Source organism: Tamandua tetradactyla, chromosome 6 (genome assembly GCF_023851605.1).
Source record: "Tamandua tetradactyla isolate mTamTet1 chromosome 6, mTamTet1.pri, whole genome shotgun sequence".
Taxonomy (NCBI): domain Eukaryota; kingdom Metazoa; phylum Chordata; class Mammalia; order Pilosa; family Myrmecophagidae; genus Tamandua; species Tamandua tetradactyla.
In genome coordinates, this window is record NC_135332.1 from 61,407,267 (window position 1) to 61,423,101 (window position 15,835).

Here is a 15,835-nt window from a genome sequence, read left to right on the forward strand (position 1 = left end):
TCTGCATACATGTTATATTTCACAATTTAAAAAAATGTTAAAAAAAAATACCTTGGGGTGAATTCAATGATCAATTACGGAAATTTTATGCAAACTAGATTTGTGATACCAAGTTGGAAAAAATAAAGAGTGAGCCAACTCAAATACAGCACACTTTTGTGTCTAAAATCAGTAGTAAAGGAAAGCTGAAGCCAGAGAGGTAGGGGCTGAGGGAAAAGGGGCTCCAGAATGAGGGGGTGTAATAAGAGATGCTGCAAAGGGTAAGATGAGGGCTATGGCGCCGCCACAAATTCAGGACAAAGGAAGACCTCTGGGGACTGCAGGGGGGGGTGCGCTTTCAGTGGTGCCATGAGGAGAACAGTCCTGGGGTACAAAAAGCCTGGGGGGGGGGATGCTGAGTGGGGAGGAGCAGATAGAGAAAGGGCCCAGGACAAGGTCTGGAAGATTTAAGGTGTTTTATTTCATTCTTTTAAAATGTAAATAAAGCTTACTAAATCTGACCAAAAGTGTATGGTGGTTTGCAAGGTATGATGGGGTAGGGTGGTGAGAAAACCCAGCCCTTTCCTGGCTCTGGTACCAACTCATCCCAGTTTACCTGGGGCTGTCATGGTTTTAGTACAGAAAGCCCCACGTCCTGGGGACCTCCTTAGTCCCAGGCAAAGGGGGACAGTTGGTCACCCCCAGCTCTGGTAAGGATTCCCGACTCAGGCTGCTGCCTCCACTGAATATTCATTAGCCATTGCCTGCCCAGGGCAGGCCGGCCTATATTTAGCCATTCAACAAACTTTCGCTATAAGTGCCAGACACTGCTGGGTGCTGGAGATGTGATGGCCAGACAATATGAAATTCCTTCTTTGCACTTAAGTAATATTAAGCAAATTGGGCCTTTAAACGAAACAAAACACACAAACAAGCCCCATTTTCCTTCATTATTAGGGCAGAAAATTTGAGAAGACAAGTGTATAAAAAGGCAAGGAAAAAATCATACTGGCATATTTCCTTTTGGTATTTTTCTTACACTTTTCCGGAGCCATTTCTGATCAGTGTCCAAAAAAAAAAAAAAAAGCAAGTTAAATTTTGGCCGCAAACCAAGAACAAAAAGGTTAAATATATTAAATCAATTTCTCAAGCCAAATTGAAAGGATTCGAGGGTGATCTGCCATCATCAAGCGTCCACTCGCTGTTTTGTTCCATCAGCAGCTGTGATCCCAGGACTGGCAGAGGCGGTACTGACTTTTCATCTTCACAGCAAGGCTTCCCCCTTTACGAGCTTTTTTTTTGCAAATTAAAATGTCTCATTTGCCTGATAGCAAATTAAATAGAACAGAGGGGATTACAAAGAAAAACAACACAAAAACAGTGCCTCGGCCCTTCCCCCACCTCAGCGTGCCTTGCCCCTCGCCACCATCTACTGGCAACTCCTTTTACCTTTCTGTTGTTAGTTTTTCTGGAAGTTATTTCCACAATCCTAGTTAAATTGTTCATGCTTATACTTTTTTTTTAAATTGTGGTAGCTTTTATATAGATAAAATTTACCATTTTAACCATTTTTTAAGTGCCTAATTCAGCACCAGTCATTACAGTCACCACCATTTAATTTCAAAACTGTTTCATCACCCCAAAGAAAAACTCTTACACATGAAGCAGTAATTCCTCTTTCTCCTCTCCCCAGCCCCTGGTAACTTCTAGTCTACTTTCTGACTCCATGAATTTGTCTATTCTAAATATTTCATGTAAACAGAATCATATTTGCCCTTCTGTGTCTGGCTTATGTTACTTAGCATGACGTTTTCAAGGTTCATTCATGTGGCATGTATCAGAAATCCATTCCTTTTAATGGCAGAGTAATATTTCATTGTATGGATAGAACCCGTTTTGTTTATCCATTCATCTATTGATGGGAAGTAGGACTGTATCCACCTTTTGGCTGTTGAGAATTGGTGTACGAACACTGGTGTACAAATATCTGCCGAGTCCCTGTTTTTAATTCTTTTGGGTATACCTAGGAGTGGAATTGCTGGTCATTCTACGGTAATTCTATGCTTCACTTTTTAAGGTATCACCAAACTGTTTTCCACCACAGCCTTACTGTTCTACATTCCCTCCAACAACGCACAAGAGCTTCAATTTCTCCACATCCTCACCAACACTAGCTCTTTTTTTTTCTTTTAATTTTTGTTTCAATTATAGCCACCATCTTTGTGGGTGTGAAGTGGTATCACACTATGATTTTGATTTGCATTTCCCTATAACTAATGATGTTGTGCATTCTTTCATGTGCTTATTGGCCAGTTGTATATCTTCTCTGGAGAAATGTCTACTCAGATCATTGGACCATTTTTAAATTGTGTTCATCTTTTTATTGTTGAGTTGTAGGGATCCTTTATAGATTCTGTATATTAAACCCTTATTGGAAAAATAATTTGGGAATATGTTCTCCCAATTGGTAGGTTGTCTTTTTAACTTTCAAGATATATATATATATATATATATATATATATATATATATATTTTTTTTTTTTTTTTTTTTTTTTTTTTTTTTTTTTTTCTTTTGCATGGGCAGGCACCGGGAATCGAACCCAGGTCTCCAGCATGGCAGATGAGAATTCTGCCACTGAGCCACGGTTGCATCACCCTCAATATATATTTTAATGCACAACAGTTCTCATTTTGATGAAGTCCAATCTATTTTTTATTTTGTTGCTCAAGCCTTTGGAGTCCTGTCTAAAAATCCATTGCCAAATCAAGGTCATGAAGATTTCCTCCTATGTTTTCTTCTAAGAATTTTACAGTTTTAGCTCCTCTATTTAGGCCTTTGATCCATTTCTACTTGACTGAACACTAAAGTTTAAATCAAGGACCAACTGATTTGTTGAAGGAAATGACAACATAACCCACCTTAACGGATTTCCTCTTGCTCTTTTCCAGTTACCTCCAGGAAAAGTTCTTTCCTTGGGTGAAGCTGATAAAATTAAAGCCGTCTAAATCGACAAGGAGGATGCTGCTTTAGCCCCTATCATACTGACAGGGACACTGAATCATACAAGCCATGCACTGCCTAACCGTGGGCTCCTTTGGTCAGGAGCCCTCAATCAATGATTTGCTTGGGTCCCGCAAGAGCTGTAGGAGTCGGAGAAGTCTCAGCGCCTCACCAGCCTGCACGCGGGGCCGGGCTCGAGTTCACGTTGGTTTCTGCTTTCGCCCACTCGTCTGCCTCTTATCAACGGCCATCACATGTGCGCCCTCCCTCCTCCGCCAGCTGCGCACTCACCAACATCCGCCCTGCTTTTACACGCCCAGGCGGTGGCGTGCCTCTTCCCGGGGTCTCGCTTCAGACCCTGAAATCTGCTTGGCACGCAGTCCCCTCCCCTGCACCGAGCTCTGCAGAGCGCGCTCGGAGTTCGATCACATGCAAACAGTGTCCGGCTTCCTGTCCTCATCCCCCACGCCCGCCCCGCTGTTTCCCTTGCCCCTCCCTCTCCCCAGCCCGATCCGCCCGCCCGCTCCCCCTCCCCCGATCCCTCGGGTCCCGGGATGGGGGGGCGGTGAGGCAGGCACAGGCCCCCGCCCCCATGGCCGCCCGTCGGAGCCAGAGGCGGAGGGGGCGCCGGGGGGAGCCGGGCACCGCCCTGCTGGCCCCGCTTGCGCTGGGCCTGGGCCTGGCCCTGGCCTGCCTTGGCCTCCTGCTGGCGCTGGTCAGCCTGGGGAGCCGGGGGTGGGCGTCCGCCCAGGTGAGGCCAAGCTGCACATTCCCTCCTCTGTAATTAGGAGGGGAGGCCCCCGCAGAGCAGCTGATGGGGGTGGGTGGGTTGATGGGGGGGACAGGAGGCCGGGTGGAGGGCGAGATGTCAGGTGGAGCAGGACACAGTGACGCTGGTTCCTTCCCAGCAGGAGCCTTCCCAGGGGGAGCTTGTGGCAGAGGAGGATGAGGACGCGCCCCCGCTGGTGAGTGGGTGTGGGTGCTGTCTGGGGATGGCTGAGCAGGTGAGGTGTGCGTGAGCTGGGAGCTGTAGGGTGTGTGCTGGCCGTTCCGGCTGCGAGTGCGTGCACGGGGCGTCTGCCAACCCTGCGTGCACTGATGTGTGCCAGCTGTGTGTGCCAGCTGTGCGCGGGGGTGTGTGCACCAGCCCTGCGTGGTGCATGTTAGGGTGACAGCTTGAGTGGAAGCGGATTGAGCTGGGTTTGTACCAAGTGAGCATGCAGTGTTCCTGGCTGGGGGCGAAGTGGGAGTGTGAGATGGGCCAGCCTGCCCTGGAAGGGGATGCTGGTGTGTGTCCAGGCTATGTACCCCGCGTGCATGCCGCCTGGGAGTGGGAGTGTGTGCAGAGCACCCGCCAGGTGGGGGGGATGTGCTGGTTTTGTGCCAGATGGGAGGGTGTGGCCAGTCTCAGGAAGGGGTAGAGGGCTTGGGGTCTGATGGGGGACGCGGAGGGGGGGGGGACGCGGAGGGGGGGGGGACCTGGCCTTCCCCTAGCTGCCTAGCCACACTTGCATGAGGGGCTCGGACCCCCCATAAGACTGCTGGCCGGTGGCTTTCCTGACCCGCCGTCCGGCCGTGTCAGTTTATGCCTCTGGAGGGTCTCTGGCAAGACCCTGGTTTAGCCCTGCTCTGAACTCCCCCTAGGAAGTGAATTTCCCAACAGAGGAGAGCCAGGATCCTGCGCCTTTCCTGAAACGCCTGGTCAGGCGACACAGAAGTGGTGAGTGTCCCTCTCCCCCAGCCTCAGGGCTGGTCTTTGGTGGGCTTCTGTGTTCATTATTTTGTTCACCACTTCCAGCCCCTTGGAAGTGGGTGGAACAAAAGCCATTACGCACACTGACTGATGGGGAAACCGAGGCACAGAGCATGAAGGGGGATGCAGAGTTTTGCAGCTAGCTAGTCAAGACTCTCCCTCTGCGCAGGGACCTGCTTCTCACTTCAGATCCTGCCCCAAATAGGAGGGGGGTTGCTGGGAGTAGGGGATCCCTTGGACCCTGGTGGGGGGAATGAAGTGGGGTCTCCGAGGTCTGGGCCCTAATAGACAAGGAGGCAGGTGAATGGGGGAGGCCGTGTGCCTCTTTACTTGGTTTGCATGGGGCAGTCCTCATTTATACCTGGGATGACAGGGTGAGCACCCCTTTTGCTATCAGAAGCACCCCAGTTTGTACGAGAAAGTATATACGCCTTTACTTGTGGCTTGAGGTTCTGGGGCCAGGGGTCTGGATGTGAGGAAGGAAGTCAGACCCCTCAGACAGGAGGGGCTGGGGCTGGGGGTGTGGCTCTTGGGCCCCCAGAAGGGTCTGTTGTGCCCACCTGTCCTTCCTTGATTCTCAACAGCGAAAGGCCGGAAAACACGGGCTCGAAGGGCAATTGCGGCCCACTATGAAGGTGGGTGATGGGTGAGCAGTGCTGGGGAGGGGGTGGCAGGGGGGCCGGGAGGTGCAGGTCTCATCAACCCTGCCCTGTTCCTACAGTCCACCCGCGGCCGGGACAGGACGGAGCGCAGGCAGGTGAGACTCTGTCCCCACCTCTGAGTTCTTCCCCGACGCCACTGGTCTCCTGGGAGAGGAGTGCCCTCACAGCCTTTGACTTCTGCCCCTCTTGCCTGCCTTCACCTCTCTCTGATCCGGCAAGCTGGTTCCTGAAGTCCTTGGGGCTGGGTTCTCTCAGCCCCCAAACCCGGCCCTTCTCTGTGACCCACACATGGGACCCTGGAAGGACCGTGGCAGGACCCTCCCACCAAGCCAGCCCAGCTTTCTCCTTCAGCCCTTAATCATCTCCAAGAAGCACCTTGCCTTTCTCTTCTTTCCCCTCCATATTCCATTAATCTTCAAAGCCTAGTCATGTTTCCCCAGCGTGTTTCTGGTCTCCCCTTGTCTCTTCCGTCCCTCCCACGGCATGCACCTCAGCCCCTGGAAGCCAGCTTCTAGCCCTTCCACATGCCAGGCTTTCCCTCTTCAGCACAGGTGGGACCCTCTTCCTGTCCCACCTGTGCTGCCCCTAAACCTCTCTTTCATTATCCCACTGACTCTCTGCTTGCCTTTTAGCCTCTCCATGTTCTGGTCTCAACCTCACTTTTCCTGCACATTCTCATGCCTGGGGGGCTGACTTCCCCAGCGAGTCTTTTTTGGACTTTGCACATACCGTTCCCTCACCTGATGTGTCCTTCCACTGGGAGGGGCTGGGAAACTGGACATGACGGCATCTCATCTAGGGTTTCAGCAGATATGGCAAGAAGCAGATGCGTCTTAGAGCTAGATCAGAGAAAGGGAAGAATTGTAAATGGCTCCTAGTTTCCAGCTTGGCTATCTTTGGGAAGAAGGAGGCCATTTACTAAGATGGGTTGGGAGGGTAAATTAATAATTACATGTGAGATGCCTAATAATAGACAAGTGGATAAGTAATAATAAGCAAGTGAATTTCACAAGCAGCTAGCTGGGCAAACAAGAGCAGCTCAGGGGTACAATACAGAAGGTATTTAAAGCTATAGGATTGGATGAGACACTAGGGAGAAGGGTTGCTGGAAAAAAAGGGTCATGAGAATGAAGCCATAGGGACTTGGGCACCCAAGGGAAGGGAGCAGAGAGGAGAATCCAGCAAAAGAGACTGAGAAGGAGTAGCCAGACAGAGAAGAAAACCAGGGCAGGGCCGTGTCATGGAATCTAAGAGAAGCCACTGTTTGGAGAAGGAAAATAAATGTGGCTGTCTGGGTGGAAAGTGGCCAAGAGGTATGTGAGATGAGAACAGTGATCTGAGGTTTGATAGCATAAAACTTAGCTGGTGACCTTGCTCACCCTGATAGGAAAGATTTCAGAGGTGTGTTCCGGATGGAAGCCGGCCTGGATTGGGTTGAGAAGAGAATGGGAGATAAGGAATTAGAGACGGTGACAACGCTTTCCAAACATTTCTCTGTCACAGGAGCAGAGAAATGGACTTGTAGGTGGAGGGGGATGTGGGACAGGGAAATATTTCGTTCTTTTAGACACTTGAGACAGCTACTGCCCCAGGGACTCAAGTGTTCTACCTCAGCTAATCTTAGGGAAGATATTCTGATGGCTTCCATTTTACAGATGAGAAAACCAAGTCTCAGAAAGGTCACATAACTAGTCGGAGGTTATAATGATAGTACGTGGTAGAGCCAGGACTTTTGTTTTTGTAGCATTCTATGGGTTTTATGTGTGTGTATGCTTTTTTTGAAGTTAATTTATTTTTTAGAGTGGTTGTAGGTTTACAGAAGAACCATGCAGAAAGTACAGTGATCAGTGATCCCACATACCCCCTCACACACATTCTTTCCTATAATTATCATTTTGCAGTAGTGTGGCACGTTTGTCACAATGAACCCATACTGTTACAATGACAATTCTTAACTCAAGTCTATAGTGTATATTCAGTTTCATTCTTTGTGTTGTGCAGGTCTATGGTGTTGTGTTTCATTTTATTATGGTGACGTCTAGGCAACATAAAATTTCCTGCTGTACCCACTTTCAAGTAGCATGCAGTGGCGTTAGTTTTATTTACCATGTTGTGCCACTGTCACCACATGCAGCCAGGATTTGAACCCGACTAGATGCCCTGAACCTGGTCTGCGTGGGAAGCAGGGAGGGTGGGTGGGTGGGGACCTGCACAGACCACTTCCGGGAAGGTGGCACGGGAGGGGACCCAGAACCAAGAGGGGCACATGGTCCTTTGTGACAGGAGGGCCGGAAAAGAACGTGAGAACAGGTGGGCTTGTTGATTTGATGGGGGGAGGCCTGGGGATCACAGGGGCAGGAGGTTTGAGGACAGATGGGACACAATCCTTGTCCTGGGGCATGCAAAAGCCAGCTACGTGGAAGAAAATAGTGCTGCAGGCACTATGGAATGTCAGGAAACTGCAGGGACACCAGGTAGCCCTCCCATGGCAACAGGCACTCCAGGCTCTTCTGCCTCAACCAGCCTTTGCTCACGCTAATCCCATGGCCAGGAATGCCCCCTCCCTGCTACTTGTCATGCTCCAGGCTAGTCTTCTTCCCCTCTGCATGCACCACTTATTTTAGCAGTGACCCAACCATTCATTTGTTTGTTCATTCATTAATTCAACACACATGCACTGAGAGACTACGGTGTGTTAGGGAATGGGCCAGCATGACCACATAAGACTCAGGCCTATCCTCAAGGAGTCACCGTGTAAGAGAGGAGTTAGGCATACAAATGTGCAATTATATTACAATACAACGAGTTTAATAATGCAATAGCTGAAGATACCTGGTGGTATAGAGGAAGACAAACTTTACAATGGCATTCAGGACTCTTTCCCCAAGAAAGTGGGGCTTCGTTGGGCCTTGGAGCCTGAGCATAAGATGGACAAAGGGTTCAGGACATTACAGATAAAAGGAAGCACTTGTACAAAAGCCCTGAATTCTCCAAGAGTGTGATGAGGCTGGGGGACTGTGAGAAGTTCAGTGTGGCCAAAGCTGAAAGTACTGGAGGGACAGGACAGGGTAGGAGGCTGGAGAAGAGGACAGAAGCCAGGTCGCAAAAGGAGTATGGGAGTTATTTAGAGGTGAGCCATCAAAAGAATAAGGGCAAGGGGCGGCAGGATCAAATCTGCCTTTTAGAAACATCACTGTGGCCTTGTGTGTGCAGGGAGTAAGCTGGAGGAGACAAGATTGGAAGTAGGAGGCCCGAAGCAGAGTAGTCCCATGAGAAATGTCAGAGAATAGGCTTGGGACAGAGTTGGGAAAGTCATTTAGGAGGCAAAATTGTTGGGAACTGATGATCAATGAATAAAGTTGGCATTATAGGAGAGGAAGGGTGAAACCAGAGCCAAAAATGTAATACAGACAGTAAAGCAAGTTTGAAGTGGGGTGAGGGACAAGCGCGGTGTGACCAAGATGAGTTTGAGGTGCCCACAGCTATCAGATGGCAGCATTTAGCAGGGCAAGGAAGGGCAGGACACTTCAGGGTTGGAAACTCAGATCTGTCTACAAAGTTTCGCTCATGATACACCCATCATCAGTAGTGATAATGTCCAACCAGAGTATGTGGCTTGAAAGTGATAAGGACAGAGGAAGCAGCTGCCAAGTCTCCTTGAGTCTTGCTGGTGAGGACCAGGGGAGAGACCCATGAACCCAAGCAAAAGCTGCCAGCCCTTTTCACCTCCTTCCCTCTGTCTTCCCAGCAATACTGACTGGGTACCTGCTGAGACTAGGCCTGTCCCCAGACGCCAGAGACTGGAAGCCAGACAAGGTTGCCCCTGCTCTCGCAGGGGAGTTACACCCCAAACTAACACGTACATAAACAAATTAGATAATTTCCACTGCTGGCGACTGCTCTGAAAGACATAGGGTGATGTGAAGAGATCAATAGGGGCAGGAATGGGACTGGTTATTTTAAACTGGGTGCCTGGGAAGGTCTCTCAGATGAGTTGAGACCTGACAGATAGAAGGTACCGGAAGCAACCCAAGTGCCTATCAACTAGATGAATGGATAAATAAAATGCAATGGAATATTATGCAGCCAAAAAAGGAATGAAGTTTTGATGCACACTACAACATGGCTGAATCTTGAAGATGCAATGTTGAGTGAAATAAGCCATATACAAAAGAAGAAATATTTTCTGATCTCACTTATATGAAATAATTAGAATATGCAAATTCAGCATCAGAAATTAGAATATGGGTTACAGAGACTGGGGGAGGGGTGGGGAGTTAAGGCTTGATGGGAACAGAGTTTCTGTCTGTGGTGATGGAAGGGTTTTGGTCGTGGCTGCTGGTGATGAGAACACAACAGTGTGACTGTAGTTAACACCGCTGAGTTGTATACTTGAGAGTGGTAAACATGGGAGATTTTATGTTGGGCATATGTTACCACAATAAAAATAAGGAAGGGAGGGAGGGAAGAAAGAAGGTGCCAGCTAGGAGAGGAACCCTGGGAGCGTGTCTGAGAAGGAGTGTGGCATGTGAGAAGGAACAGAGAGAAGGCCAGAGTGGCTGGAGCCTTGTGAATTGGAGTGCAGGTGTGAGATGAGATTGGCGAGGTAGGTGGGCAGACCAAAGAAAACCTGGGAAGCCATGAGATACACTGCTTTATCATTTTATTATTATTGTTATTTTTCAATTTGCAATTACTCCAGCTCTAGAGGGTTTTTGTTGTTTTTTTTTTTTTTTTTTTTTTTTAAAGGAAGGAAAGACAGAGAAGGAAGGAAGGATGGAAGGAAGGAAAGGAGGAAGAAAGGGAAACATTTTTAAACATTTTCTTGTTTTTTTTTATTATATTTTGTTTGTTTGTTTGTTTTTTACATGGGCTGGGGCCGGGAATCGAACCGGGGTCCTCCGGCACGGCAGGCAAGCACTCTTGCCCGCTGAGCCACCGCGGCCCGCCCTGTTGTTGTTGTTTTGGAAACAGCTTTATTGAGATATAATTCACATGCCATGAATGGATAAGCAAAATGATTTTTAGCATATTCACTGAATTTTTGTTCAGCCAGCACACGATCGATTTTAGTTCATTCTCTTCACCTTGGAAAGCAACACCATGTCCTTTAGCTGTCACCTCTCAAGCTCCCACACCCCAATCCTTAGCAATCACTAATCTACTTTCTGTCTCTACATCTTTGCCTAGTCTGGGCACTTCATATAAATGGAGTCATATAATATGTGGTCCTTTGTGACTGGTTTCTTTCACTTAGCATAAAGTGTTTTCAAGGTTCATTCATGTTGTAGGCTAGATCAGAACTTCATTCTTTTTTTATTGCCCAATAATATTCCACATTTTGTTTATCCGTTCCTCAATTGATGGATATCTGGATATGACTTTATTTTTAATAATTCAGGTAATGTATGTATGCTTCGATTAATGTATGTGTACATTCTCAATGTAAACGAGGCAAACAATATAGACGTAGATGAAATAAAGTATAAAAAAAGTGTTGTCTTCACCACCACCGCTGCCCCGCTTCTCCTTCGATCCAACTCGTCTCCCCAGAAGTGACTACTGAGGACAATTTGCTCTCTATTTTCTGGTCCTTTCCTTTGCATGTTTAATCAGGTACGTGTTGGATTTCTTCACATAACTTTTTCTACCATGTACCAGGCTCCCCCGTTGACCTGGGATCTGTGTATCTTCTGGGTCATTTATGCTCCTAACATTTGTAAAGTCGGTGGATCCCTGCGGAGCGTGGGGCGGTCCTGTAAAGGGACTTTTCCTTATCTCTCAACACCAACAATGGTCAGGTGTGGACGGGACAGTGCGTGGCTGGGAAGAGGCCAAAATCAACAGCTCCAACCCACTGCGTTATGATCGCCAGAGCGGGGAATTCACTGTCACCCGCCCTGGGCTCTACTACCTGTATTGTCAGGTAAGCCCCACTTGGCTCCACGTGGTAAGTGGGGGAGAGGTTTTCTTTTCTCAGGGGTGGGGTGGGGAGAGGTTAGGGGGCCAGCTAAGACTGAAGAGAGAGAGCTTGGGGTCTGGGTGGGATGGGATAGCTGGGTCTCTAAGGAAATCTGAACCAGAGGCAAAGGCAGGCAGCGTCTGGGCCTGCCCCCCAGGTGCACTTTGATGAGGGGAAGGCTGTCTACCTGAAGCTGGACTTGCTGGTGGATGACTCACTGGCCCTGCGCTGCCTGGAGGAATTCTCGGCCACCGCTGCCAGCTCCCTCGGGCCCCAGCTCCGTCTCTGCCAGGTGTCCGGGCTGCTGCCCCTGAGGCTGGGGTCCTCCCTGCGCATCCGCACCCTCCCTTGGGCCCATCTCAAGGCTGCCCCCTTCCTTACCTACTTTGGACTCTTCCAAATTCACTGAGGGGCCCTGGACTCACCGTGGCTTTGCCAGGCTGCTGGGCCCCCACAGCACAAGCACCAGGGTCCCCTCTGCCCCTCTCTCTGTAAGCTGCCAGGGCTCTTTCACTGGGTTCCCTTCCCACATAAATATTCCCATTCTTCTCTTACAGTCTCCCCACCCCTGGCCCCTGGCTCTCCACCTCACTAATTTCCAAACCTCTGGCCTTTCTAAGCCCCATTTATCTCCTGCCCCTGACCCTGGCTTGTAGCCCCAGGACAGTGTGTTTACTGTACTCGTAGGCCAGGATGGGTCGGAAGACCCCTCCTCCAGCACTGAGAGGGGCTGGACCTGGTGGCAGGAAGCCAAGACTAGGGACCTGGGCCAGGAGTTGCCCAGTGTGAGGGATACGAGGGCAAGACAGAGCTCCTCCCCTAACAATTCCCTGTGGATTTTTAAAACAGATGTTATTTTTATTATTATTGCAACAAAAATGTTGATAAGTGGATATTAAAGAAAAGAAGTCATGGGCTGTCTCTTTATTGGGGCTTAATGGACATTTTCAGGGTAGCCAAGTGGCATGGGGAAGGGGGATTCTGGACTTTGGGGAGAGGGGCGCAGGACACCTGGAATAATTCCAGGGGATTGTACAGAACAGGAGTGGGGGAACCTGCGTGTCTCTGACCCCAAGATGTGAGCCCAGAGTGGCAAGGCAGCCTGCCCAGGACAAAATCAGTTCTTGGCCCAAGGTACAGCACAACAGGCCTCATTTACCTAAGAGGCGGACCTCCTCCTGCAGGGGAATCCCTGGCCGGGAGGAGCAGGGGACGCTTCCTCTTGGCCTCGGGCACAGACCCTGGCTGGGATAAGGGTAGGGGCCCAGGGTCAGCAGGTGGGATGCTGGGGGGCCTCGGGAACATGGGGACCCGGGCCCTGGGTCCCAGGGAGGAATCCTACGGTGGCGAGGGTGTCCGGGGCTGCCTCTTTCTCTCTTCATCTATAGCCTTATGTAAGAGCTTTTCTCGGGAAACAGGAAGTCTCCTGCTTGCCAAGTTCAGCCTAGGGAGTAGTGCAAGGCTGATTCCAACACACCCGACCCAGCCTTAACCCCAGGATTTTTTGCTTCTGCGATTGTGATTCTCCTCCCTGCCCCCTCCCACCCCCCAGCTTCAGTCACCCCTAGCAGGTCACCGAGATCTCCAGCACCAGAGCCAGAGAGCCGATGTCAGCCACCTTCATCCCCGACCCTCGCCCCTGCCCAGCTTGTCTTCCATCCCTCCTCCTGGCACCATGCCCTGGAGCCAGCCAACCCTCCCTCCCCCCACTTCTGGGGCGGCCCCAGGGCTCCTGGGCTCAGGCCGCTCCTCCTGGGTGTCATTGGCAGCCCTGTCCTTCCTAGAGGGACTGACACCAGATTCCCCTGAGACTGGGGGGGTGGGGGGGCGGGGGTGGGGTCTCAGGCGACACTGGTCCCACTGCGGGGTACTTGGGAGCACCAGACAATACTCCTTGCTTGCTTTCCTCCTCTGTCCTTTTCACTCTCAAGTTCCTTTTTATCTCTCCCTTGCGTAAGGCCCTTCTTTCCTACTGCACTACTGCCTGCACTCCCATCCTCCCTGCCACCTCCTTGCTACCCCACTCCCGAAGGCACAGCTGTTAGCAGTGTCCCCAGCTCATGCCAGCTTTGTCTCCTGCCTCACTAGCCCCCCAAGGGTTCCCAGGTGACAGGGAGAGCCCGGTCCAAGAGCGGGCACTCTCTCTTGCCCTCTGGTTGAGTTGGGGGGCGGCTCTGGGTGCTGTGGCTTGTGCCATGGCATTGCTGATTCAACAAACAGAGCTGCAAAACCTAAGGAGAGAGGTGGCCTGGCTGCAGAGGACTGCAGGCCCTCCCCAGAAGGGGGAGGGGTACCCCTGGCAGAGCCTCCAGGAGCAGGTAAGTGAGAACAGAACAATGTCTGGAAGAGAGGGATGGGTGGCAGGGGTTCTCTGGGCTTCTCAGCTCCTGCCTCCTGGTGGGCAAAGTTTTAAGCAGATTCAGAAGAGGGTCACTGGGTTTGGAAGGCAAGAGAGTGGCCATTTGAGGAAAGGAAACTGTTAAAGATTAATGCTTCTGATACCTAATAGATCCTGGAGGACAGCCAGTACTGAGACTGAGGGGGCTGGGGAAAGGGGCAGGGGACATCTGAGGCATTCCTGGGGCACAGGGTGGGGTGGTGGTGGTGGGGAATGGTCTGGGAGGGAAGGCTCTCTGGGGCCTTTGCGTCTTGGCATAACTGACCCTCTTTCCATATGCAGAGCCCTGATGACCTGGGAACCTGGAATGGGGGGAGATCCCGGAGAAGGAGAGCAGTGCTCACCCACAAACAGAAGAGTGAGGCCTCTGGGGTGCAGGAGGGGTGGGAGGTGACCAAGCAGCATGGGGTCTGTTGCCCAGGGCTGAGACAACAGGATTGGGTGGCAGGCCCTACTGAGATCTCCTTTTCTCCTCAGAGAAGCACTCAGTTCTGCACCTTGTTCCCGTTAACATCACCTCCAAGGGTGAGCACTGTTTTAAAAATGACTTGGTGGGAGGGGTAAGACCTGGGAACCTGGGGGCTGGCAGCGGGGCTCCAGAGAATCATAGAGGTAAAAAGGTGAGAGTCACCAAAGTGTCTGAGAGTGCAGAGGAATCTTAACTGTCAGGCTCCTCACCTCCAGAGGACTCTGATGTGACAGAAGTGATGTGGCAACCAACTCTTAAGCGTGGGAGAGGTCTTGAGGCCCAAGGATACGTTGTCCGAGTCTGGGACACTGGAATTTATCTGCTGTATAGCCAGGTAACCCCAACATACCCTGATCCTCACCGGGGGGCCTGGATACCTCTGTCCATATCAACTTGAGAAGACCCCCTCCAGCCTCCCATCTTGGGGCTTCTGAAGCCTCCTAGAACTAAGTCTCTGAAACATCTCCCTCCTGCCCTGCCAGGTCCTGTTTCATGACGTGACCTTCACCATGGGCCAAGTGGTGTCTCGGGAGAGCCAGGGAAGGCAAGAGACTCTGTTCCGATGTGTGCAAAGTATGCCCTCCAACCCCGACCGGGCTTACAATAGCTGCTACAGTGCAGGTGAGAGCCACTGGGCAGTGGAGGCGGCTGAGGAGAGCAGACATGGCGCTAATGGGGAACTATGATGGGGAAGATTTGCGGAAGAAAGGACAAAATATCTAGGTCCTTACTGACGGCAGAAAAAAGCTGGAGCTGGAGAAGGGAGGGTGAGGTAGAAGAGTGTCGGGATGGCTACTTTACTGAGCATCTATTTTCTCTCTTTCCTCAGGTGTCTTCCATTTATATCAGGGGGATATTCTGAGTGTTATCATCCCTCGAGCAATGGCCAAACTCAGCCTCTCTCCACATGGCACCTTCTTGGGGTTTGTGAAACTATGATTGTGCTGTAAAAGGTGGAAGCTTAGGGTGGGTAGTATTGGAAATAGCAGACTTGACTAGACAAAGGCCTCGGACAGGGCGGAGAGAGGCCTCTTCCTAGGTTCACCTTCACTACTCTCCCTTTCCTTTTACCTTTCCACCCCCATCCCCTCAGCTTTGGTTTCGTGGATATTAAAGAGGGCCAATATCTTGCTTTTATCCTCCATCCAGTCCCAAATTCTTGTGTGTGGTGGAGTGGGGTGGGGTGGGGGTGTGGGTGCCAGGCATTGTCCCACTGGAATGGTTCCAGAACAGCACCGCCATCTGGCGGCAGCCTGAGGGATTCGCCTGCCTAATGGCAGAAGTCCAGGAAGCCACCTTCCACTCAGGAAAGTTCCAGGCTCACCGTGCCGCCCCTCTCTCCAGGCACCCTGCCTCTTCACCCCTCAAGAGACCTCATCCTCACCTGACCGGCCGCCTCCCCCATACACTTCCTTCTCTACATCCACTGGACCCCACTTTCTGTCAGTATCTCCTGAGGTATATTTATTAGGCACCACTCTGTAAGGGGTGTCCTATGATCACGGTCCCTTTGCAGCCACATTGCTCGTCGAGCCCCACATTTTGCCGTTCGAGCCCTTCACAACCCTGGAGAGGTCCCTGGGAGAGGCCATTCCAAGTTTCTCCAGGCTG

The 15,835-nt window shown here is 50.8% G+C and overlaps 2 protein-coding genes across 4 annotated transcripts; both read left to right on the forward strand.

Annotated features, from left to right (window-relative positions):
- The first annotated feature begins 3,456 nt into the window (after nt 1-3,456).
- Nucleotides 3,457-12,269, forward strand: TNFSF12 (TNF superfamily member 12). 2 transcript variants are annotated; one of them, XM_077165846.1, is made up of 7 exons: nt 3,457-3,731; nt 3,889-3,945; nt 4,625-4,700; nt 5,318-5,368; nt 5,455-5,490; nt 11,197-11,321; nt 11,515-12,269. In XM_077165846.1, the coding sequence occupies exons 1-7, from the start codon at nt 3,573-3,575 to the stop codon at nt 11,764-11,766; spliced, it is 756 nt and encodes a 251-aa protein (XP_077021961.1). In that variant the 5' UTR covers nt 3,457-3,572; the 3' UTR covers nt 11,767-12,269. The 2 variants fall into 2 exon arrangements, with proteins under 2 accessions (XP_077021961.1, XP_077021962.1); XM_077165847.1 differs by having other exon boundaries at nt 3,892-3,945.
- Nucleotides 12,270-12,518: 249 nt separating this feature from the next.
- Nucleotides 12,519-15,361, forward strand: TNFSF13 (TNF superfamily member 13). 2 transcript variants are annotated; one of them, XM_077165844.1, is made up of 6 exons: nt 12,519-13,675; nt 14,038-14,113; nt 14,233-14,280; nt 14,425-14,558; nt 14,707-14,845; nt 15,054-15,361. In XM_077165844.1, exons 1-6 carry the CDS (start codon nt 13,418-13,420, stop codon nt 15,161-15,163), a joined length of 765 nt encoding a protein of 254 aa, XP_077021959.1. In that variant the 5' UTR covers nt 12,519-13,417; the 3' UTR covers nt 15,164-15,361. The 2 variants fall into 2 exon arrangements, with proteins under 2 accessions (XP_077021959.1, XP_077021960.1); XM_077165845.1 differs by having other exon boundaries at nt 14,440-14,558.
- Nucleotides 15,362-15,835: the final 474 nt, after the last annotated feature.